Consider the following 26,631-nt stretch of genomic DNA (forward strand, 5'->3'; position numbering starts at 1 on the left):
AATATTTGAAGACGATTGCCGAAAACGTGCAAAGACTTTGAACTATGTAGCTATTCTGTTGGCATGGCCGTTATAGACAAAAAAAAATATTGACATGACGGAATTCTGCACTGGCGCGGTCGCTTTAGAGTGCCTTGTTGTTTTGTGGAAAAGCCCCGTGGCAACCCAGTGAGATACACTCCAGTCACTAGAATGGAAATATTTTCATGGCTCAAACATCTCGTCATGTTTAAGCTTATAAGAAAGATGCTAGTCATCGTAGCCAAGGCGGTTTTTGACGGACACGCCCACAGCGCTCGAGAGCAGACGGAATCTTTTGGTTTTTTTCATCAGTTGGAAGTTTCATTGCATTTATTGGTGATTTTTTTTTTTTTTAATAACTCAAACTTGGCCGGGTTGTTAACAACATTCTTCACTAATTTTCACCTTACAGGAACTTTAAAGCAACAGTTTGACTCACTTTGCATTCGTTCTTATGGGGGGGGGGGGGGGGGGGGTATGAATGGCCTTTTATGTCTTCATATTGGCATAGGTCACTTTTTTGTACTTTACACCCGCATGGAACATTGTCTTACCATTTGTATCCATTTTAGTTTGTGAATGACTCCCACATGCCCCCCCCCCCCCACCCCCTCCTTCTTTTCCTTTTTTTCTGGAATTCCAAGTGCAGGAATTGTAGGCGTGAAACTTTCCCTTGCACTTTTCCCCTCCCAGCTTGCCTCCCTTTGCCCAATAACAGGCCGTGATTTGCCTGAAGCGTGCTGGCTGCCTGCTGATTGACAGCCCGAGGTGGTGGGTGTGTAAGGAAGGGAGGGGGCCTTTTTTTGGGGTGGGGGGGGGGCCGCAAAGTGACGGTTGCAGGCACCTCAGAGGAGCGCAGCATCTGAGCGGGACAGACGGCGTGTGTCCAGTCCGGAGGATCCCCCCCCCACGAAAGCACGGGACCCTTATGGCTGCTTGAGAGCCCCCCCCAACCCCTCCCCGCCACCTCGACACTATTCCTCCCCCGTTCCCCCTCTTTTTTTTTTCTCCTCTTCTTCCTTCTTTTTTTTGCTCGTCAAACGATCACAAGCGGCCGCGGGTCCGACTTGAGTTGAGCTGCGAAGAGCCGTGGTGCACTCAAGGCAGGCGGCCATGGATACCCCCATCAGATGGAAAGTTAAACGGAGGTTAAGGGACGCTCTGGTCTCCCTGGTTGTCATTTTGCTTTTTGTCACATCGCCAGCGAGTTCAGGTAGGATGCAAAACGCACTGCGGGAAGCGAGAAATGCGCTTTCGGTTGTTTTTGAGTTTCATAAACGTCCTGCGCGCAGCTTAAAAGTTGCGAAAAAAAAATGACTGACGTTCACAAGTCACTCGAAAAGGGCTTTCTTGGCTGGAAAGCATGTATGGATGCCACTTTAAGTCACTTTCTTTGCGCTGCAGATATAATACAAAACTTTTTTTAAAGGCCAAAAGACAGATGGGGACATCAGGGAGTCTAGTAATTCACAATGCTGCATCATAATTAACACCATACAGGGACAAAAGTCGCTGACGCTTTGGAACTGCTGCACAAGTGTAAAAAAAAAATAATAATCACAACGCTACTAAAAAAGTGTCAAAAAAAAAAATCACAACGCTACTAAAAAAGTGTAAAAAAAAAAAAATCACAACGCTACTAAAAAAGTGTCAAAAAAAAAAAATCACCAATGCCTTCAAAAAAAAAAAGTTTGAAAGTGCATTTAAGCTGTAAAAACTGCAATCGGGCAGCTTAGAAGTTGTTAAAAGTGCTTATTAAAACAAATGCAGGTAAATTAGCGCTTAGAGCTCGGAACTTTTGGAGGTTCCTGGGAACTTTTTTTTTTTATTATCACAAGGCTATTGGGAAGTAAGTCACTTGAGTGTAGTGGGTCACATAACTAGTGTAAAGCAAAAAAAAAAAAACCTTGATACAATCAAACTAAAATAAAGCAAACCGAATCACCCTGATTGACACACAGTGGACAGCCAATAGGAAAGTAGTAAATGTTAGCGGTTTCAACTGCCATACATGAGTAAGAAGTGAATAGCTACATAACGATCAAACTAACCAATGTTCCATCAGGGGTCCGAATCCCATTTTGTGACATGTGGATAGCACATCTGCGGCACCGCCTGATATTCAAGATTTGAATCCCAGGTGACGCAACTGCAATCTATACTTAAAATGGGCAGTTGTTAGTGTAGTGGTTCACATAGCCAACATGTACCGGCAAACCAGTAGGATGGGATGGACGGGATCAGCGGCATAAATAACCGTAATATGAATTCCATTAAGGCCAATGGTAGCGTAGTTGTTCACAAAACCGACTTTCCCGCAATGCCCCACCGCGCAATCAACTGGCGAGCAGTCAGTCACCAAGTGGCAAAAATCGTAGCGGTTCAGTTGGCTGATTATCTGGCGGGTCCACTAGACTATTGACCAATCAGCTGCGATGGACAGAAACTGTGGACAAAGAGGACATTTGGAGTATAGTGTGTCACATAGTGTGTTTTTCCTTAAACGACCAATTGATATTTGCTTCGTGGACTGGCGACCACTCAGCGGGGATAGACGGGGAAATGCATACTAGAAAATGAATGAAGTGCTGCAATGGACATGTAGTGGTTCACATACCGAGCAAATGATAATGTGAAGTGGAATGCAAAATGATTGAATGGCTACACTACTTATAGTGGTTTGCAAGGCTGACATTGGATTAGCGGCACAGCTAATGAACATATTGATATGACCTAAAACAGGTCATCAGTCGTGTAGTGGTTCACACAGATGACTTCACTGAAATTCACCTAAAGCGATGACCATCCAGTCGACATAGCAGGGTTTTGAAGATGTAGTGCTTCACATGCCTCATGAACACGTGCCTAATGGACTGGCGACCAGGCAACTCAGATAGATGCAAACCCGAGTGGTCGCTCAATGTCACGTGGGGTCAAAGGTGGTCTGGCCTGGATGTATTATTAGCATCCAGCTCGCCACTCTTGGTGGTCCAACAGGTGGAGCCTTGCAGCGTTGTGCTGACGGCGTGACCGTTTCCATTTGTTTTCTATGGCGGTGATTATTAGCATGCTATCACAGATGCTACAGCTATCCGAAAACGGATACTTAGCCTGTTTAGCTCATTACTGAGCATGAAACCCAATTGACATAAAAGTTGCCACCTTCACTTTTATGTATTGTTGGTACAAAAGGCAATTCTGGCCTCGGGGTTTAGGGTTAGCAGCTAATATGCTAACACCTCTATACATATATTTTTTTATTGCTCGACCAAACCAGCTGCTAGCATAGCTCATCCCTCACTTTTACTGCACATTATTGTTAGCATGAAATGGAATATCCACTACATTTTTTACAGTTAGCAGGCAGCTAACATGCTAATGATTAAAAAGTCTGCTCCAGCTGAAGCTAATTAATGTTTTTTTGTATTGTTTGCCTCAAACTGCTGGCATACTTTTACTTCACTTCTTTTTTTGTTAGCATGAAAGCCAAATCTAGTTTACGGATTCAGAATTGCTAACATGCTAACGCTGCTTTCGTTACCTCCATTTTAGGCAAAAATATTCACAGTACCAGCTGTGTGCTGACTCTACTTAGCAATTGTTAGCATCAAAGGCAAATTTAGCTTACAGATTTGGCATCTCAGCATTTTAGCAACTGTTCAAGAATGCGGTTAACACGCTAACAAAAGCTTTTGTTATCATCCAATATGATGAGAGCGAAAAAGACACAAGCCTTTTCAAGCAAAATATTGTGCCTAAAACAATGAAACCAGTTGAGAGCTACGCCCTAGCGGAGCTAATAGCTAGCAAAAGATCGTTTTGGGGTTAGCTGCTAATATGCTAACGCTGCTATTTGTTCCAATAAAAAGTGTTCTTTTCTACTAAATTAACTGCTAAGTGTTAAGTAAGTATAAAATGTACTTCAACAACATTCTTGGAATAGCGCGTGCCAGCAAAAACAAGGACGGATTCGGTCCAAAGCCGCCGGCGGCGGCGGCGGCGGCGGCGGCGGCGGCGACACAGGGCGGTGTAAGAACATACGTCCAGGATCCATCAATACCTTATTTTGTTTCATCCGAAGAAAGAGAGAGAAAAAATTTGACATCAGAAAAGCTGGCCGCCACATCTGGATTTGATACGCTTCCACTGAGTCGTCTGCTAAAGCCGAGGAAAAGCCAGGAAAAATGTCTTCCAGATGTTTTCTTCCCGAATCTCTGCGGAAAAAAAAAAACTGCAACCCCAAACCCCCCCACTGAAAAGAAAATACACCATTCTTGTGGACGTTTTTTTTTTTTTCCCTCCAAGAAAATTCCAAATGGAATAACATCTGCAGCCTGTCCGCTGAATTTTCTTGAAGAAAAAAAAAAAAAAGATAGCACGTCCACGTTCAAGGTCATTAAAAGCTTTTTTCTTCCAGGCGGCCGTCACATGTGTTCTTAATTGCAGAATTTAAATGTGTTTGTGTTGTTTTTTCTTCCTCGAGGCACTTTAAAGTTGTTCAAAAGCGATCGACTGTGCAGAACTTAACGAGATGCCTTCAATGTTGACGTCCTGACGAGGCGAACGATAATTGAAGACGTGTTTCTGTTGAACGTGTCACGGGCAACGGGCAGAACCAAAACAAACAGAAAATGCTTTGAAATTTTGAATTTTAAGTGCATGATGTCCAAAACCACGACGTTATCACTTTGGGGTTGCGGCTTGTTGAAGATGAACTTCAACGGGTATTTGTAATCAGATTGTTAAAAAAAAAATCTCTTGTTCGCAAAGATTGTTTACTAACAACCATTTTTATTATTATTATTTTTTTATAGCTCCGTATCGTGATAGTTTAAACTACAAATGTTAGTGGTGCTCCGATCGATCGGCCACCGCTCGGAATTTGGCCGATTTCCATTCAACGATAAATGTTTGTACTACTTTATTATCTAGACAGAGTTTGGCGCCATCTGATGGCAATTTCATGGCGTTTCAGAAAGAGCACAAATACTTAGAATAGGTTACTTATGCTGCATTCGAGGAAGGTGCGAAGTCGAACACGTCCCACTTGGAATCTCGCAGTTCCGACCTCAAAGCGTTCGAAGCGATTGTTAGCAACAAAGACGGCTGATTCCGATGAATTTTGTTTGTTGTTGTGGTTAATGTCGTCTGTCGAAATCACGTAAAAGTTACTTTTTTTTCGAATAACTAAATTCATGTTATAATCAATAAATCGATAAATATGTTTTGCCATTCACGGTGTTGGCCGCTGTTGAGCGATTTCAGATTTAAACCGATCGGCGAAGTCGTGATCCTTTTTTTTTTCTCTCCTCGACTTCGCAATTCCTGGTATGAATTTGGAAAAGTCCGACTTCCTCCATTGGTGAAGAGTAAACGTTCTTCCGATAACTTCCGCAATCTCGTCTAATCTGCGCAAGGAAAGTTTTTCGTAACATCCGGAGAAAGAATCCACGCTAGCCTAAATATGCTATTGTGCCTACGAGCAACACGTGAGGTAAAAGAAAATAGGGGGGGGGGGGGGGGGGTTCTGGATTTTGACCCCCCACCGCCCTCAGATTTAAGTCCATTCCCTTTAGCGGCGCACAAACGCTTCATTCTTGACCGCGCCCTGCACCGTACATGCCGCCTATTAGAAGCCGTCGTAATTAAGGCTGATTGTTTGAAAGTGCTGAATGGCCGCTCTGTGTGTAAAAATACGACCCCCGCCCCGATCGGGCCGGGATGTGCCGCAGGGAGCACAAAAGCTCCGTCGCTTCGGTTTCGGGTTACAGTTCACGGGGACAGGAATGTTCCCTGCGACCTCTTGGCTCATTTGGGAATTGTAGTCCTCTCACAAGAAAACTCTTGTTGTTGTTATCATTTTTCTTTTTCTTTTTTTTGCTGTAATGAGGGTATTCTAATCAACGCATGACTCATCCTTTCCAACCTCATATCCCCCCCCCCCCCCCCCCCCCCCCCGGCTGGGCCGAGCCGCAGTTTGGTCTGTAGAAATGCTCCAGCGAAGCACTTTTTTCTCCATTTTCGTTTCCAGCCAGATGAAATACAATCGTTTGTACGTAGTTGAATTTCGGAGGGGCCGCGATGGGAAAAAAAACACGATTCTGCTTGCGTTTGTATTCTGCCTCAGTTCGTTAACATGTAAAAATATTGAAAGGAGGATTCGCAGCTTTGAGGCGTTCCAACCTCAATGATCGCGTGAAATGGATTTAAAAAAAATGCCTAAAGGACCTTAATCTGACTTCACTTCTGTTGGCAATTTATGTTATTGTGTGCAGCATAACATCTAAATGACGCTTCACCATTTTTGCTTTGACTCGTGGCTATGGTGAATGTTTTTTTGTGTGCCTTATCACTGCTGGCAACGAGATCAGCGTGTTTCTCGCCCAAAAGTCATCTTTGAAGATGAAGATAGAAATGTGAATGGTAGTTTGTCTGTATTGACTGGCGACCAGTCCGGGGCGGATATGGCTCCCCCCCCCCCAAAAGATAGCTGGGATAGGCTTCAACTACGCTAATGAAATGGATGGATGGAAATTATGCATTTTTTCAAAATGTAAAATGTTCCAAGGTTGTCTTAATGACACAATCAAAAAAACAAAAAAGCATTTCCACTCACCCAAAAAAAAATCAAGTATGTGCCGCTTATCGGAAACACTCATCTGTGTGATCAACAAGACTCAACGCAGCTCTGCTTACCTTTTGGCTTTGACCTGGTAGCGGGGGCGTCGCGCCTGCGTATGATGTGGGTGTGGCTTGAAAGTGGCCCTTGGATCTTCAGCCAGCGCAGAGAACACTTGCAGTTTTGTCTGTCATAATTTTAGAAAAACTTGTTAGCGGTGTCAATAATTAATTAATTGATTAATTGACAACTACGCTAATAATTGAGTAATCGTTTAGAGCCATTGTTTAACTTAAAACCGTCCAAATCCTCTGATCAACCGCAACTATTCTCTTGATTTCTCTCTTTTGTTTTTAATAAAAAAAAACATTTGCAGACATCTGCTTTTACTTTGGGAAACAATAACAGAACCAGCCATTGAATCAGATTAAAAAAAGATGGAGTACAACATCAATCAATCTCATCTGATATTGTTTAATTGTTTTTTCATCACTAAACAACAGCAAATGAACAATAATTGCTTAATAGACTGTAATCAGTAATAAAATGGCTTTGCAATACAGTTAAATGCACAATTGTATCTGATTATTCGATTATTAATGGAATACTTGAGGGAATAATCGAGCCTAAAATGACAGCCCCGCTGTTTGTTTTCCAGTACGACGACTTTTTGTTCTTCAAAATAATGTAACATTGTGCCATCTTTCCTTGCATCACAACCATTTTTGCATTCTTTTTCTTATAAAAATGGACGTACCTCATCAAATTTGAACATGAATCTTGTGAGATTACGTTCTTAAAAAAAAAAAATGAATGACTTGACCTCGTAATTTAACTACTAAGTATTAAAAAAACGACAAACCCAAATTAAAATCAGGCTATTTTAAATTGAGGCCTTCCACTTCAATCTGGCGTCTCGAAAAGTAAACGTTTATCGAGACTTCTTTGTGCTTTTTCTAGTGTAAGGGGGGGGAAAAAAACAGCAGCGCATTGAGTCAGTTTTTCCGTTCTGGTTCGGGGTGGACTGATTTATATCATCGGCGCTGTGAAGTAAACCATCTGGAGCTCTGCTAAAGCGATGAGACGCAGAGAGGAAGAGAGCGAGCGAGAGAAAGAGAGAGAGAGAGAGAGAGAGAGCGAGAGCAAGCCAGAGTCCTTGAAAAACACTCAAAAACGACATGTGGAAGCGGACCTCAGCATGCGGACTCGCTGTAGACCGCTTACACTCGATGGCAAGCAGATAAGTGAACGCTTCACGGAGACATTAGGCCATTTTTTTTGTACTTTTCAAACCGTTCCCAGGCATCTTCATAAAACTTCTTGGAAATCCTCTTAAAAAACGCACAAACCATGAATAACTACAACGCTATTAGAATTCGCACGTCACATTCTGGTTGAAATCCCGCTCTAAAAATCGAATGGCCATATCATGTAGATTCAATTGCATTTTCACTCACGGAGGCAGCGCTTCACGAGATGCCGGATCAGACCTTTAGTTTAAAAAGGGTCTGCCCTCACACGTTGACAAATGAGGTGAACTTTCGAGACTGTCCTGGTTATCAGAAGTCGGCTGCGACATTATGCTTCCGCTTGAAAGTGGCTTTGGATCTGCAATTGCTTTAGATTCCGAGTCATGGGTGGAGAAAATCAGTGTGGGGGGGGGACTGGGGAGCGGTTATGCAAATGAGCCAAATTGGGATGTCACAATTCGTCACAATTCCGACATGCTCACGGAGTCATTTTCAGAACTAAATGCTTGTTTCGTTTTTGGTTCGATGTGCGGTAAGGGTGCGATTCTCAGTTACGCATCTGTAAAAGTTGAATGGAGGCAACTGAACTCTTGTTGGTTGTTGAAGACGCTTCTTCAGTTCTAAAGCTTTGGTGTGGCATTTCCCTGTTGATGTGGTCTTTCTTTGGTGGGCGTGTTTCCTGGAAGTGGTCACATGGGTGTTGTTGTTGTTGTTGTTGTTGTTGTTGTTGTTGTTGCCAGGTGTGGCTGTTGATTGAGTGTTGCATTAACGACGAGATGGTCGAGAGATGGAGACGAGTCAACCCGAGTCGCCGTTTTGGATGACGTGTCTGGACTTGATAAAACTAAAAAAAAAACTTGAGACTTGACTTGAGGGTGTCGACTTGAGACACGATGACGCATTATACGGGTTCGACACTTTGCAAATTGTCTAACATGATCATGATTGGACCTTTTTGGTCTTCTGTTTTAAGGTGACTTGACTTTCTGCGACTCGAAATGACAAAATGACTTCGGCCTTGCTTGACGTTTAAGACTTGAGATTTGCATGAAATTGAACGACGCAAATCTTTAGCTTTCTGCCGATTCCTAAAAATGGCAGTAAGCAGTCCTGAATTCTGCCAAACTGTGATGTCACTATTTGTCAAATTTACATAACAACCATACACGTTAGGATTTACTACTGCAGAAACCTTTTCGATTAAAGGTGAAGCACTTTAGAAACCAACAAGAGTTTAGTACATTCGACTTTTGACAACAGAAGCTAACGCTAGCAAGATAGCTCGTTGCCGTGGCGATGGCGTTGTTGAAATTTGGGGCACATGAAATGATCTTGAAGTGAAAATGATATCAAGTACCTTCGTGATGTTCAAAGCTAAGAACTGTCACGTGGCTTCGTGTGTGTGTGTGCGTGTGTGCGTGCGCGCGCGCGCGTGTGTATGAAATGTGCTCAATCTAGCAGACGTAATGCATGCAGTATGATTTCCCACGTCTGGTCACATGCTAACGGTCTGCGCTAATGCAAGCGCGTCTCGCTATGATATGGTTCCATTGACTCCGGAATGGCTCAGACAGCAAAAAGGGGATTAGGGTTCGGTTTAGTGTTAAATTACGGTGAAGGGTTAGAGATAGAGTTAGAGGTTGGGTTTGGGTAAATGGGTTAAGGATAGGTTTAAGGGGTTGGGATTAGAAGTGCTACAGTTCTGATGGAAAATGAAGCCAATGTGGCAGTCAGCAGTTAGAGTTCAGGGTTAGAGGGTTTGGGGGTTATGGTAAGAGGGCTCAGGGGTTAGGGTTCACGAGGTTGATCTTTGGTTAAGGGTTATCTTCAGAGGGTTCAGGAGATGGGTTTAGGTTTGAGCTATGTGGTTAAGGGTAGGTTTAGAAGAATTAGGATTATGACAGCCTATTGGTGATAATGCTCTGGCTGCACAGAGGTTAGGGTTCGAGTTAGAGGTTTCAGGGGTTATGTTTAGGGTTGAGGTTAGGTTCAGAGAGTTTGGGGGTTTAGGTTATAGGGGTCGTTAGCGTTAGGGATTATGTATGGAGGGGTTCGAGTTTGAGAGTTCATAGGATGTAGGCTTTGTTTTAGAGTTGGTTAAGAATTAGAGTTCGAAGGTTAGGACATTAGGGATAGCGTTGCGGATTACGAATTGGTTTCAAAGGGTTAAGTGTCATGAAAGGCAATGAAGGTAGAGTGAAGTGTTGATGGTTTGATTGAGACTCTGGCTACACATTTTGTCAGGGTTAGTTAGTGCTGGAGTTGGGGTTAGAGGTTCGAGTTAACGTAGTGTTAAATTTGTGAAGCTAACCTGGCATATTGACATCTGAATAGAGAAATGTGTGAAGTGATGCGCTCTCGTTGGGGGGGGGGGAGAATCTTTCGCTGAGCATTCTTGTTTTTGGAGCTTCATGGCTGCTAATTACTGCTTGCTTGTCCTCGGAGCCAGGTCAAGCATGCGCGCCCGGAGAGAGTCGGCCGGCCGGCTGGCCTCGCTTCTGCAAGGGTCCGTGTGCCCATCGGGAGGAGGAGGAGGAGGAGGAGGAAGAGGGGCAGTGAAAGAGGAATGTTAATCTCCTCCCCACCATGAAATTTCACTTTTGCAGCTCCCCTCCAAAGAAACGGTGCCGTCTGAAGAGTCTACAAGTTCCAGAGTGCGCGGGTGTGGTTTGTGTGCGGTGAAAAAAAAAAAAAAGACAGGGAACGGGATCCACCACATACTTGGCTCAGAGCCGAGACCTGGATTACGGATCCCAAGCTACTGTTCAAAGAAAAGAAAGGTGGAAATAAAAGGTCGTGAGGCGAAAGCCGCATATTTGAACGGAAATCACGCTCGTCTTTTTCACCGAGTGTCAAACTGGCCGCCGAAACACCGGCTGACTCTTCAATACGAAGTTCATCTTGTGTTGAACATTGCGTCTCAAGCAAACTGTACAGAAAACAAAAGGGGAGGAAATTGTGATTTACGATGTGTCAAATTGGCGGTCGTGTAAAACGCTGCCGACTCGTCATTTGGTGTGAAAATTGAATCTGGAGGACGGCGTTGGAGAATAATCCGATGAATAACGCAACAGTACATATTTAAATATAAATGTTGCATATTTACACCTGATGTCAAATTGATGGTCTCGTGGCAAGTTGCTGGCTGTGTAGAAATCTGGTTTTAAAAAATGTCATCTCATGAAAGTGTTCAGAGAGAAAAGGGCGATGGAAAATGATGGTAAAAAAAAAGCATTTTAAATTAATTTGTGTGGATGTTTTTACCATGTCAAGTTAGTCGTCCCATAAAGACTCACTAATGACTCTTGGAAAAAGTAGGAATCTCATCTTGCATTAAATAATTTGTCTCAAGGTCGTGTTAAACGAAAGAGAAAACTTTGTGAAGAATTAGAGAAATTTGCAACGAGCCAAACAAAGATCAGAAATCCGTAGAATATTTTGCAACAAGCCCGCAAAATCAATTGAGAAAAAAATGACACAGGCAGTGCTCGGTTTATGACAACACAAATTTCTGTTAGACCTCGATGTGTTATGACTTATCGCTAATCTATACTTGCTCATTAGTAAAGTCAGAATTACAGCAAATATTTGCATGAAAACACACTCAGAACGTTAAAATGTCAAAATATCGAACCCCCGGCAATTGAAGTCAATGTTTCATTTTGTTGAGTACTTTACCCAAAACTCTGCCCTCCTTGTGGGCGATAAATCTTAATTTTATGTAAGTGGCCTTAAGACAGTCTCCAGTTCAACCTACAGAAAGAACGCAGTGTAGACTTTTGCTACTTTGCATCCACAAAAGGAAACACCTCGCGTGTCTGCGAGGGGAAACCGCTCCAGACGTGAGGGGGGTATTTTTAGCAGGTGGGCCCAAAGGCGGTGGTCCCCAAGGTGCTCGCACTAAGTGGGTAAACATCACAGCTTCACAAGGTGGCGACTGACAGCTTGGGATGTGGTCGCCGTGGCGTCCCAAGCCAATGAATGACGCCGTGTGTCTCGCTAATGTTTACCCGCCGCCGCGAACGTATCCTGGCAAGGTTCAGCTTCTTTTTTGGTGGTCCTTTTGGCTAAGAAAGCTCCATTGTGTTATCATCGCACCTTTGCCGCTTGGCTCACCTCCCTGTGACCTCGCTGAGGGGCTTTTAGATGTGCGGGGGTGAAAAAAAAAAAAAAAAAAAAAACCCGATTGTACGCCGGGGTAAACGGGGGAAATTGGATTGAGAGATGTAAAGTCAAGGCATTGGGTGATGATGGATGGAAGCGCCGCGGGCGGAGGCGGCTCAAGTACTCAAACTTTGAAAAAATAAAAAATAAATTACCTGGTAAAAGTAGAAGTGCTGAATCAACTGAATAATACCCGTTTTGATTTTTAAAAGCAACATTCTGACTGGACAATCAGAAATGAACTCACCCCTAACATCGTGCATGGCAACGTAAAATACTAAATTAGCTAATGATTAGCGCTGGAGCTAAAGCTGATTCTTATAGCTGAAAATGTAACAAAAGTTCAACAGCAGATGACTTTACTGCTTACTATGTTCGTCATTATTTTTATTGCGTTGTCATTCGTGGAGGTTGAAGAAGCATGTTTTTTTTTATAAAGTGCCGGTATCTATTTTTAAGCATAGGGAGTAAAGTCATCAGAAAAGCCGATACTCCGGTAAAGTACAGACACTTAAGTGCACTGACAAAACATTTGTACGTGGTTACTTCCCACCGCTTGCTGCGGAGTTATTATGTATCCCGATTGACTTGACAGGATTATCCTGCGTCGATGCGGATTAGCGCAGGCGGAGCTACGCGGCTGGAGGTCGCGACTCGGTTAGCATCGACTGGTTGCCCTGCTGCGGCTATTGAGGTGTTGTTATTGCCTCGTTTGTTGTCGCTAAACGAATAAATTGACGACGTTTTAATTGCTGGACACGAATTAATTTCACCCCGTGTCGAAGCTAGGCTTTGCTATTTGCTAGTTGTGCTTTTTGTAATGCCATAAAAAATGCCAGTTGGCACCAAAGCCTTGGATTAATAGGAAAGTAGTAATTGGTGTCAAAGAAGTATGAGACTAAGATCAGGAGAAGTAAAAGTGGTTTGTTAGTGTACGGTCAGCCATTTGCTGACAGGCAAAGTTTAAAATTAATATGAAAGTATTTGGTGATATTTATGGTTTAAAACATCCATATAGACAATTATGAACATTTTAGAGATGAGTTCCCACCCACCATGAATACAGGAGGTAAGGGGGTCGCTGATGCGCTTTCCAGTTGCGTCACGGCGGACATTGAAGTCACCGACCCGCAGGCATGCTTGTACCCTTAAAAGGACAAAAAAAAAAAAAAAAAAAAAAAAGAGTACGAATGATTAAAGGACGGAAGAAAAGTGCAGGCGACGGCTGACTGCTCGCTTGTGAAAACAGTCTGAGGACACCAGCGAGCGTCGCTATTGGATCCTTTCCGTCGTTAATACAGGCGAGTCAAAGCCGGTTACTGCTGGATTTTACAATGTGGGCTTCAAAGAAAAAAAACGAAATAACCCAATGGGTGTGAAAATGATGATTGTTGCGAGGAACCAGCAGAGCTCTGGCTCGCTTTACTGTAAGGTGACGAACGCATTGTGGCGTGAATCCTCCAAAGACAAACTCACACTCGCATTTTCCCGCCGCTCTCCCTGACAGACGCACGCCATCTTTTCACGCCGGGCATGAGAAAAACGTGTCTCTTGTGGCCGTGTTGTCACGAGCGCAAAAAGTATAATAATTACCGAGCGGGCGGGCGCAAGAGCCTTCCCTCCCCAGACAGGAAGTGTGGGCCGGATCGGCGAGAGAGAGCAGATGAGAACATCCCGATTAGGAAGTCCCGCCGCTGCGAACGCATCCTCCTCGGAATGCTCGACAGTGACTTGCTGTTTGTATAAACTGTGATCAAGTCGCCATGCGTTTTTGCCTTGCTAGGAATGTGGGAAAAAATAGAGAGGGGGGGGGGGGGGGTTGTACTGTACGTTCGGACTGTGTGAAAGTGGAATCAGACACAAAAGTGTGTAAAAAAAAGCAGGTGAGAAAGCGAGAGATGTGCTATAATACAGGTACGAAATATCAAAACTAATAATAATAAAAAATTAAAAAAAATGGTAGGAAATGTTGTTTAATGCCCCCAAAGAATAAAAACGAATCTGATCATGCATGGTAACAATTTACATGCATTCTGCTGCTGTGTCAACCTGATGAGGAGAAACTCGAGTTCCTTGCCGTCCGTTTTGCGTCACTTAATTCCTGCGCAAGCGGGAGATTCCGGCACGTTCTCCCGCGCTCAGCTGTGGCAGCTCACGTGCACATTCTCAGTTTTTTCCGTGTGTGTGTGTGTGTGGTCCCTTGCCGCCTGACTACCAAGAATGTCATACCTGTGCATGGGAACGGGAACGGGAGCAACAGCATTCCCACTTTTGTTCCCGTCCATGCCGTAAAAACGCCGCCTGTTGTCCGTCTGTCCTTCGTGTTTACCTGCCCCTTGTGGACGCGACCCCTCTTTTGTCCACACTGGTGAGGCTGGTTGCTTTTGTGGGAACAGCTGTTTGAGCGGAGCGTTTTTTTTGGTACTGCGGGTGGGGGTGCGGTCCGGGTCAGGTTGACTCGATGAGTGTGTTCTGGTGGCCCCGGCAAGTGTGCTAATCACATGTTTTGGGTTGCGGTCGTTATAGCTGCCGCATGTAACAGGATGGCAGCAAATGTTTTGAACTTTGAATCGTAGAATGTTTTGAACGCGTCCCGCCAAATCACTATTGTGCTGGTGTTAGCAAAAAAAAATAAAAATAAACAAAAGAGAATTATGCTCCACAAAGTTCAAACATATAACACATCACAAAACGTAGCATAGCTTGTTGCCTTACAATCAGTGAGATTCCCGTTTTGAAAACGTAGCACAGCTTCTTCACTTTGGGAAGCCAAAATGTAGCAAAGTCTCTTTGCCTTGTGATCGATGAATTTTTTAAATGTAACATAGCCGTCTTTATGCCAATTTATAAAAGGTAGCTTAGCCTCAACGCCTTACATCTGCCGGAATACTATATTTGTAGCATAGCCTCCTTGATGCTGTCTTTTTTGGGGAAAAAAACTGATCAAGTGAGCTTTGTTAGGCTATAGAAATTTAGCATCTTTAAAGACATTTACATGTATCTTTTCAGTTGTTTGTTCAGAATGCTACATACACAAGCGAGGCCTAGCTACAGTCCACTAGCATGCTTGCCCACCTAATTGTTTTGGTATTGGCCCAGTGCTAACATTATAAGTTACTATCTGTGGGGTTAGCACTCTTAGCTCAGAATGCTAGCAACACACTCCTTGTTGCAATTTTTTTTTTATAGGGGAAACACTTAAGTAATGAGGCCAGTATGATGCTGCCATGCTTCGCTAGCTTAGCTAACTAAAATCAAAAGTAAATCAGATAAACGCAAGCCACTGTTCTCCGCATAGTCACTTGAACGCCTCAAAAAAGCCACCATGCTATTGTTACCTCAAAACATGATATGTCGCTAAATGCTAAGCTGCATATTCCTGGTGGTGTTCTATTTGATTAGGTAAATTGCTTTCTGTTGACTGTGATATTCTAAAACCTATATGCTATGTTAGCATAGCCTACCTGAGATGTAGTTTGTAAATTTAGCAGATCGTAGCGGACTTAGTAGCTAGCAACTAGCTTAGCCACACATCAATGTATGCTACAAACCTGATGACTAACGTGACTTCCTTCTGTGTTTATCTCTTCTTTCCTTCTATGCAGCGGAACCAGCGGACCTCTTGAAGATTTTAGATTTTCCCAATTTACCCGAAGGTGTCACGAAATCAACGGGCTTCTGCTCGAATCGGCGGTCGTCGCAAGGACCCGACGTGGCCTACCGAGTCTCCAAAGAGGCGCAGCTCAGCGCCCCCACAAAACAGCTGTATCCAGGTGAGCTTAGCTTAACTCTAATTCCGTGCAGGTGTCTTAGTCGGTTCCATTTTTACGGACTTGCAAGCCCACATGGCAGTTAGGAAGGGATATAACGGCCAAACATAGCAGGAGAGCAATTTCCTTTTTTTCCCTTCTTGCCCTCCGGGTGGCACATTTATAAGCTCCCATAACTTTATTATTTATATGTCAGCCAACTACTATGAACTTTGAATCAAGCTGTCTCAAGAATATTTTTTATTTGTATTTACTTTTTCTATTTTTTTTTAAATTTACTTTAATACAAGCATGCGAAGAAACTGACTGATTTCAACTGTGCAGTTGGAGAAGTTACATTAAATTAATTCCCTGAAAAGCTAATATTGTTGAATGAATGTTAAAATATGTACATTTTATGTATTTATGAATCATTAAATTAAAATAAAATAAAATTCAAAATAAAAAAATCATATAATTATTAATTCTCATGATTAATGTTAGTTATGTATAATATATACAATCATCTATTAATAATGAATTAACCAATTATTAAATCAAATAAAAATGGCCAAATATGTTACTTGTATAAGATATAAATATAGACATACAGTTTACATATAATAATTCTCATTATTAATTATAATAATAATGAATGTAATTATTATTAATTAACCAAGTATCTAACAGAATAAAATAATGAAGAATTTGAAATGTAAAATATGCTAAATTAATAATAAAATATGAATTCATTCTCGTGACTATTGTTACTTATAATTATTTTAATCGTAATTAGCTGATTACATAAAAATTTGAAAAAAGTTAAGTTTGCATTTAAAATGTGTAAAAGTTGTTTCTTTTAAAAATAATGAACTCATTAAGTTTTTTTGTTTTTTTTAAATATTTACTAAAACAAATGTTTCAGGACTCTTGATAATGTAAATGCTCAGTGGACCAATGTAAAGAACGCAGTGTGTCCTCAAAGGCCGCAGTCTGGCCGGCCCCGGGCTAGCATGAGCGGCTTCTGCGGGTTAAACCGCGCTGACGTGGCTTTGGATCCTCTTTTCCCATCTTCTCTCTGTTTTCCCTGGAGCGCCGTCATTTTCCACCGTCTATCATTTCTCTTTGCTTTGTAGTGTCTTCTCAAATTTTTTTCCCTTCCCTCCCAAAAAAACGTCTTTTCATTCTTGGAATGATTTAGCGATTGTGGGAACAATAAAGTACAAGTGCAGCGATGTGGTCGAGATGCGGGAAGAGTGTTATACGGAGTTATAACCCCTCGGCCGGACCACCGTCCACGTCGGACGTGTTTTGGCCCTCACTGGACCTTTGAACCGCACCACCCTGCCTTCCTACTTGTTGGCCCGGCGTGTGAAGTCACACACTGTGAAATCACAATATTGGTTGAGACGAGACTCTGTTTGGATGTAATTATGTGACTCTGGCAGACAGCTGTGCGGGTTACTGGATACGAATTGTGCCGATTCAAAATTGATACAGTTGTCTTTTCCATCAAAACACTGAAAAAGTTGGCCGTTGTCCTACTACCAAAACTTAAGCTGCAAGCTAGCCTTTGGAGCTAGCTAGCGTCTGGCCATTCGTTTGCAGGACCGTTTTGAGTTTGAGTCATCGTTTCTATACTAAAAACACTCGTTCATGATCATATAAAAGTAACAATGGCCATGGCTAGTCAACGTTGACAGAAGGTCCAAGCTAGTCTTTGTGATTAGCATTCCATTCAAAACTTTTACATGACTTTTGTGAGCATGAAAACACAAACTTTTTCAAAATGGCACCATCATTGTTGCAATTGTTGATGCAAGCTATCATTAAGTGCTAGCGTTATGATATAAACATTGAAATATTCTGGGTTGTTTTGGCTATTCCTTCGAAAAGAAAACTTTGAAAATAGCTTTGACGTTCTTCAAACATGTAAACAATGTCAAAACAAAACGACATATAACTAAAGCCATGTTAAAATTTACCACACAGTTGCTTTACTTGAACCAAGGGAGCCCGGCCAGTGACATCACTCCATCCCATTAACTTTTCCAGCTCAGCTAAGACTCAAACTATTAAGCTCAGCTTTCTGCCACCTAATCTTTAAAAAATGTCTACGAGCGAACGACAAAGAGACGCTAAACGGGGTTGGACAACGCAGCGAGCTCTTGCGGCGGCGTTGTGGAAAAGCGCGAGACATGCAGTCGTCAGACGCGCGGAAAGGATAATTCGTTTAAAACGAGAAACAGAGGTCCTTTCTATTACCTTTACGACTCGAAAAGGGCATGCTAATTATAGCGTACGCTTCCCACGCTGCGGCACGTCTGCTGAGGCTATGTGCAAATTAGCGCCTCAAGCTACAGAAGCTAATGCCGCCAGGGTTCATGTCGTCAGGAGCTTCTGTTTCTTTTCTTTTTTTTTTTTACTCAATTTGCCTGCCTTCTTGTGGCTGTAAAACCTTTAACAGTGCTCGTTTGACTAAATGTGACATGTTGGCAAACTGCACGATGCGTAGTTTTTTACAAAATATAAGCTTTTGCAGAACACAAGATAAATGTCGCATTATGTTATGAAAGCAATATAATATCAAATATTATTTGTCAAAATATATTACTCGTGTTATTTATATGTAGAACTCATATGTGAATGTGTGAATTCACATTTTATGTCAAATTGGTGACCAGTCCAGTCCAGCCTCCACCTCTTGCCCCAAATCAGCTAGCATAAGCCTGCTAACCCTACTGAAGACGAGCACAATTTTGACACTGATTGGCAAGTATTGGGGACGTGGAAGTGACTTTTTCCCAGTGGCCAAGCGCTTTATGGCAAGCCTGGCCTCTTCTTTTCCCGTCTAGTCGGCTCACACAATAGGGCAGGGGTGCTCAAGTTCGGTCCTCGAGAGCCCCTATCCAAGTTTCTCTCCACTAACACACCTGATTCGTGATCAGGATCGTTATCAGGCTCCTGGAAAGCTCGCTGAATAGCTGATGATTAGATTCAGCTGTGTTGCAGGAGGGGAAACATGGAAAACAGGCTGGATAGGGGCTCTCGAGGACCGAACTTGAGCACCCCTGCAATAGGGTATCTCTCACCTGGCGGCCCCCCCGAAGTAGGGATTACAGAGGGAGAGCATTCCAGGGAGAAACCCAAGCCTTCCCAAATTTGTGTTTACTGGTGGGGGCTCCTTTGGAGAAATTCTATTTTTACATTTGGCTAAAGATCCTCTGAGGGTGTATCGGAAACCCTTTTAGATTGCTTACAAGTTGTTTTATTTTGGTTCCCTGACACTTGGCCAGTGGTCCTGAGTCATCATCTCTGAGACTCCGTTAGCTTCCATCCGTTGTCTATCGCACGAGTACTTGCTAGGGCGGCAGGTGTGCTGGAGCCTCCACCACCAGTGTGTCGTCTTTGCATGGCTTCTTGTCGACGAAAGATGCACCTCATCTGACCGACAGCGACCAAAAGACGTCATGTCCTGACATTTCCAATAATAGCCATCGAGGCGGGAATTCGATTGACAGTCCCGATTCTGAAGAAAAGAGAGTCGGCACCTCTTGTTCTTCTTGTCCATATGTCAGCTTTTAAACCTCAGCCCCACTTCTGGCATCAACCAGCAGGGAATTACAAGTGGAATCTGAACAGTTGCTTGTCATGTTAATGCTAGCTTTCATAAAAATGAAAGATTGGAAAGAGGGCAAGTATCTTCACGGATGCTTGGAAAAAGTCTGGGTAATACCCAAATATGCTCATTTGTATGTGTTTATATACACAAAAGGTTGTTTTTTATAGGCCCTATCATTTGAAAGAAAAAAATCTCACCCTCATTTTTTTCTTCCCGAAGAGCGATGTGGAAGATAATTGATTAGACTCTGGAGTTTTTACAAGCGATTATGCTGCCAGCTCCTCCACCTGATTGTTTCCTCATGTTGCTCCAAGATGGATGATCCGATTCTTCCGTATACTTAAATCCTCTTCAGTCTTTGTGTTATGTCCATTTGCTCCGCCGAATACGCGTCAGTTCTCCGACCCGAGTTACTGAACTCTTTGCTTCCCCCCCCCCCCGCCAGGTGATGACTTCCCTGAGGACTTTTCCATCTTGGCCACAGTGAAGCCCAAGAAGGGCAGCCAGTCATTCCTGTTGTCCGTGTACAACGAGCAGGGAATCCAGCAGCTTGGACTGGAAATGGGGCGCTCGCCCGTCTTCCTCTACGAGGACCACACGGGAAAGCCCGGACCTGAGGACTACCCGCTCTTCCGGGGGATCAACCTGGCCGACGGAAAGTAGGTGGACTGGTTTAGTGGACAACACACAAGTTGGGTTAGGGTTTTTGGGCTAGGGTGTTGGGGATAGGTTAGGTTTAGGAGGAAAATGGGATTGGGGGTTTAAAGTTTGGGTTTTGGTTTAGGGATTAGGAGTTAGGGTATTGGTGTTGAGTAGGGTTAAAGTAAGGAATTAGGTTGGGTTCATGGGTTAGGGGTTAGGTTAAGGGATTAGTCTTGAGTTGAGGGTTGAAGGTTTAAGGTGAGTGGATGGGATAAGGCTTTATAGGTTAGTGACTATATGATAAGGTTTAGTAGGGGGTTCAATGGGTTCAACGTTTGTGGGGTTCTGGTTACTGTTACGGTTTGGGTTCGGAGTTAAATATGGACAGCGGTTAGGGTAGGGTCAGGGGCTTAGGTGGTTGGGTTTAGGGTTGGCGTTAGCCGTTCGATGTAGGGATTAGGGGGTTGGGTTAGGGAACTAGGGTTAGTGGATTGGGTTTAGCGTAAGATTTTAGGGGGTAGACTTTGGTGTTGGGGTATATGTGTTGCGGGTTAGAGTTTAGATTGGTAGGGTTGCGGGGTTCAGGGGCAACGGCTGAGGCGAGGACTAACAAGGTTAGAGTAGTCAAAGCTCCTTGAATCAGCTCAAAACGACATGAATACAAGGCAGCGCTCACACTTGGTCCACAAACGTGTGAACGGACATCTCGTCTTCTCTTTCTTCTTATCCAGGTGGCATCGAGTGGCCATCAGCGTGCACAAGCAGACCATCACCCTCATTTTGGACTGTAAAAAGAAGACCACCCAGAAGCTGCTCCGATCGGCCCACCCCATCATCGACACCAAAGGAATTATCGTGTTTGGAACCAGGATCCTCGATGAAGAAGTCTTTGAGGTTGGCCCCGTTTTGAGTTCTCTTTACTGCTTAGCACGCGACAGACTGACTGTTGCCAGTGAATCAACACATTGAGCTGTTCTGCTTTTCTTTTTTTTTTTTTTTTGTGAGGCTGTAAATGACATTGGTGCCCATTTGAGGTTTGTGGCGACGGCGGGCATTTCCTCTGCAGACATGTCGGTGACCGAGCTTGCTCGACGCCCACTGCCCACACGCCGTAAATCACAGCGTACAGTCGCGTTAGCAGCAAAGCGCCGCGGGCCTGACGAGGTGCCCGACGGTCAGAGGAATTCTGGAATGTCCGAAATTTGGTAGCTTGAGACAAAACTGATGAGAAAACGCGTTGTTTTGGCATTCTGTGTTTGTAGATGGTGCAAAAATGTCTACGTGTGAATTTGTTTTTGCCAGTTGACAGTATTTTGAAGCTCGACTTCATCATATTAGCCTGTTTCAATCCCAATTCCGATTTGTCTTTGTTGGCCCCGAATGAAGAGCATTTGCGTTTGGTAGTGAGCGATTTCCTCATGCAGTGTGAAATCGACAGGATTTTAGCTGAACATTTCTTTTTTGAGTTTGATAGCTGGCATCATGCTTCATAACTTTAGTTGTGCCAACAAATATTTGTTTGAAGTGAAATTTCTTATTGTGGCCGCTAGCATTTAACGTCAAGTTGACAAACGGTTGTGGTTTTATTTCACTTGTCCAACTTTTGCTTTTTCAATGAATGCAAATGCATTGCGGTTATGCCACGATGAATTTATTAAAAGTGATAATTGGTCAGGACGGAGGTTTAAAAAAAAAAAAAAAAAGCTATTGTGTAATAATTGTGGGCTTGTACTGTATCTTCAAATTTATACGAATAGTAACAACAATGACTTTTCTTTGATTTTCTGACAGATATATTTTTTTATTACCACTTGTTTTAACTAGCGATGGTCATTGGACTACAAAACTCAAAATAAAATTTATGGAGTCGTTAGCTTTGATTAAATCCCTTTGGGGATCAAAATTTGCATTGTAAAATTTTTAAAAGATTTCAGAAGGGATTGTAGAACATCTTTCTGGATGTCTGAACTCACAGACACATGAGGATAATTAATAAAAATGGAGGCATTAAAAAAATCTATTGTTTGAGCATGTGAGAGCGGTGTCGGACGAGCGCTGCCTTTATCCCTGCGGATGTCACGCCGGTTTAAAAAGGGAATATTGGCACGCTGATAATTAATAGCAGAGGCCAATCTGACACGACTGATGCCGAGCCAGCCAACCTCACAACTCCCTGCAGTTAAGCGTTTGAAATATGACATCACCCCCCCCCCCCCCCCCACCCGCGAGCAACCAATCCCTTGACGTTAAATCTTCCATAATCGTTAATCAGCGCCTAGCGAAAACCAAAACCAGCTTGCTGCGGCTCTAAAATCTATGCAGGAATCCGTTCATATGTGGTTCACTCAACGTCTGGTGTCAGAATAAAAAAAATTAAAAATACTCCAGAGCTCCCCCGGCAGTTGGGTTATGGACTTGCAGACGAGTGGTCATTTGTTAAGCAACAAACGACGTGGTTGGAAGCAGCGCTAATGAATGAAGGCGCTAATAGATTTGACACAGCGATGGTCCGAATCTGTGAAACTAATATGAACATCTTTTTTCGTGGTCAATGGGACGTAATCATTTCATCTATTCATCCCAGTCAATTCCAGCTGACTTTGGATGAGAGGCAGGGCAAATCCTGCACTGTTCACCAGCCAATCAGAGGGCACATACTGAACAGACGAACAACCGTTCATTAGAGCATTCGCTATTCTCGGGTGACCATATTCCCATTGCCCAAAAAAGAGGACACTTGCCCCGGCCTTGAAATTGTGGTACCGGTCGCAGTTACACCGTGTACTTCACCACCTATTAGTCACGCAATGCCAACCGGACATTTCCATGAATTCATAAAACCCCCCGGACGCCCGAACAGGACGTAAGAAAATGCTCTGTCCTCCCAAAAGACGACGTATGGTCACCCAAGCTATTCGTAATGACATTAGCCACTGGATGAGCGAATCAACTCCAATCGGTTACTCAATATATTTTTACCGAAAGACACGTCATAGTTCAACAAATGAAAAAAATCACATTTGATAAAACGGCAAATGGAGTGTGCTTATACTGTATAGCGCTTTATTTTGATCATAATGTTACATAATGTGCAAAGCCATCTCCACTTATCTCGTTCCAACGGATTGGAGTTTAGCGCATACCGGCCGGTGTGTTTTTTCCACTTTGCTACAATTTTAAATCCATCTACGTTGCTGCTCATCCGCATTCTAGCTAGCGCTGAGCTCGTTCATCTCTCAGGTCCGACGTCCAAAGTTGAAAACGCCTTTTTTGTTTGTTGCTAGTATGGCATTAAGCCGGCCCTCAACGAGGAGTTAGCAGGACAAATATTCCCATTTGTGCAGCCAGGGGTCGTTAGCTAACTCCCATAATTAATTCTGGGCCTCCGCTCAAATGTAGCGTGCACGTTTGCTTTCACGCACGTGAACTCGAATGGGAATTTTTTTTTAATGGTCAATTCGATATCAATTCGAGTTGCCACTGATTGGTGCACAGCCCCACAATTCACACTTTTGGACATCGTGATCGCACATTCGAACCGTATCATTATAGAGGCTGCTTGGTGAGATACGTTGGCTTCTGTCACCGTGGGTCATTTTATCTGGAAATTGTCATTGAATATGGAAGATAACATCAAAAATATTTTATGATTGTAGTGTCATTAGGTGGTTGGCAACTGCAATACACAGAGACTGGAGGAGTCACAGAAAGGCAGTAAAGTGGACGGCGTTGGGAAGTAACGTGGATGAAAGTTGAATATATGCTTTCGAAAGTTTAGAGACAGTCAAATGATGCTCACCTGTGAAGGTTATAGGTCATCATGACATTTCACTGTTGCAGGAACAGAAATCGGTTGTAAATTGAGGACCCCCCCATGTTGGTTTTAACTGGATTTAATTCCGTGGACTGGAATGGACACCCACGTACAGCTGACTCGGATCAAGTGGTGGCATTTCCTAGTCTTTTAATGAGGCGTAATTACCCAGGAAGGCCCAAAAGTGGGCTGCAGTTGTTTTATTAAGAGTGACGCCATTCTCAAACCATTCCAAATCCGACCTGGGCTATCGGCAAGCTCGACTGCCGGTTGTTACCGTGGGAACAGGGTGATATGTGTTTTGGGGTTTCTTTTTTTCTGCTTTAAAAGCCTCCCCCGCTGCTCGTCTGCCAGTTTGCAGGCGGGACAGACAAGACGCTGGGAGAAAATGGAAAACTACGCGGCATACTTTCCAAACCGTTCCGTTCTCCCTTTGCTCCCTTCACCCCGTCGCCGTTTAGTCTGATCACGTTTTTTTTCGTCGGAGTACTTACACCAAGCGTGCTGGGTTTCACGCAGTCGAGCCAGAATAATCACGTGTAGAAACAAGTTGAACTCTCCCAAATGTTCTTTCAGGAGTATTTAGGTTGGAGGTTCTCAAATATTTGGGGGCCAAGTAGAGAGATTTTTTGCAAGGTCCTGCTGTTAATTCCAATTAAAAAAATAAATAGCAGGTCGAGCCTTAAAATAGGAATTGAAAACTCGTGAAAAATTTGTAATCTCGCGAGAGTGCTTCTTTCGTACTGTATTTTTCCCAGGTAAAGCCATAATGTTGTGATATTAAAGTCAATGTTTCGAGGGAATAAAATCATATTTAACAAGTGAAAACATACAATTTTCTTGAAAAATTAATAGAATTTCAGCAATGTAATATTAACATTAATAATAAAAAAAAAAAGCATGGATGTTAGATTGATTGTGATGATGATAAATGAGAGCTTTTAGTTGGTTTACTGTATAATTAAAGTTTTATGGGTTCCCGTATGTAAATATGCACATTCTTAAAAATGATATAAAAAATGCATTGCAAATTTTTAACGGACATCTTCTGTTAAAACATTTGCAATAAATGTTTAAGTTGTTTTCTTGCTGAAATATTTGCTCCTTCAGCATGTTCTGTGCACGAATCTCCATGTACTTATTGTAAATGTACACTGAGTGGCGGTCAGGCAGTTGTGAAACAGTGCTACTTACCCGAAAGCCTCAAGCTCTGGTTTGTGGTTTGGTTTTCTCTCAAGTGCTTGTCCTGGTCAGCGGGACAAACGTCCATAAGTGCCGTCTTGGTGGCTTTGCCTTGCTTCCGCCGCGCTTGTGTCGTTCAAAGACAGAGATGGGATTTGTAAATACAGTACAAAAGGAGGGATTGTGCAAAGCCTTGTGTTTAGGAAAGTTGCAAAAAACAATTCCATTTTTTTCCTGACCAAGGAAAAAGTTCTTACTATTTGTGTGGTTATCTTCATTTTAAAAATTGGGTGACATCTTGTAAGATTAAAAATCATGAAATTTGTGATCTATTATCATTTATAATGCAAAAAAACAATGACAAATTGTAACAGTCAATTTAAATAAAAATAAAATGATAGAATGTGAACATTTTAAGGAAATCCATTTTTATGCTTAAAAAAACATTAAAATATTGTGACATTTTGTTATGACTTTAAAATTAATTGTTTTGGCAACAATAAAAACATTCAGGAAATCTATTCGTTGTTACATCAATTAAAAAAAACATGCCATCTTGCATGACCATTTTTTTACGTAATGTCTTTTTTACAATGAAATAAAATTAAAATAGAAATTGTAACAAAAAAAAAGAATTTACAATTTTTAAACAAACAATAGTGTGACATATTGACATATAAACTGGATATATTTTAAAATAATAAAAATAAAGTAAAAATATTTTTTTTCTTACATTTGGGAAAAATAAAAACTAAAACTAAAAAGATGTCTTTCAACATTCACCATATTTTTTTTAAAAAGTGGGCCGATAAACAATGTGCAGTGGACCACAATTAGCCCTAGTCCTAACTTTGGACCTCGCAAGCTTCAGGCTAAGGTTCAGGGCTACGGTGAACAGAAGGCGCACGCACACAAAGGCGCTCGCTGCCAACTTTGGAAAATGTGATGAGCTTGCATCTGAGGTCAGTCCTGGAGTGGCCACCACATGGCATGACATCATCCACAAGATTCCACAGGTTTTACCAAGCAACTCTGGAGAATAACGTGCAACCCCGTTTTTGTACTTAAAGCTGAACGCACGTAATTAGGAGTGCCTGGGAAAAGTTTAAGTTTCATCTCGCCGATTTGCCCCCACATTTAATGCATTTACATCATCGTGTACGAAACGTTCCCGTTCCTTATTTACATCATGTTTGATATAATTAAGCCTAATGTCACATTGACATATTGAATGTGCATACATACATTTCTAACATGCCATGCTGTGTATGCGCCGCTAAAACATGGCCATCGTCCTTCAACGGATCATCCATGTCTCACACTTTTCCATACTTTTGGTTTGGGGAAGGGAATATTTGTTCCAGCAATTAAGATGAGGTCCCTAACTCGAGTCAGATGTTTGCGCCCTTTTATTCCCTCAGTAAGTCCTCCTCCATCTCAGCACTTTTTCTGGGAAAAACCAAACACGCAACCGCCGTCTGGTGTAGGAGGCAAACTGATCTGGTTCCCCCCCCCCCCAAAAAAAGAGCAGGAAATGGGAATATGGTCTAGAGAGATGGCGGATTAAG

The 26,631-nt window shown here is 42.7% G+C and overlaps 1 protein-coding gene across 2 annotated transcripts in view; it reads left to right on the top strand.

Annotated features, from left to right (window-relative positions):
- Positions 1-949: 949 nt before the first annotated feature.
- col5a1 (procollagen, type V, alpha 1) overlaps positions 950-26,631 on the top strand; it is a 66,860-nt gene continuing 41,178 nt past the window's right edge. For both annotated transcript variants that reach the window (XM_086096522.1, XM_086096523.1), the window contains exons 1-4: positions 950-1,234; positions 15,660-15,827; positions 19,871-20,084; positions 20,799-20,961. In XM_086096522.1, coding sequence (XP_085952648.1) covers positions 1,135-1,234; positions 15,660-15,827; positions 19,871-20,084; positions 20,799-20,961 — 645 coding nt within the window. In that variant the 5' untranslated portion in view covers positions 950-1,134. The remainder of the gene's footprint in view (positions 1,235-15,659; positions 15,828-19,870; positions 20,085-20,798; positions 20,962-26,631) is intronic.

The sequence above is a fragment of the Leptonotus elevatus genome, chromosome 15 (genome assembly GCF_054856555.1).
Source record: "Leptonotus elevatus isolate MCC_2025b chromosome 15, RoL_Lele_1.0, whole genome shotgun sequence".
Lineage (NCBI taxonomy): Eukaryota > Metazoa > Chordata > Actinopteri > Syngnathiformes > Syngnathidae > Leptonotus > Leptonotus elevatus.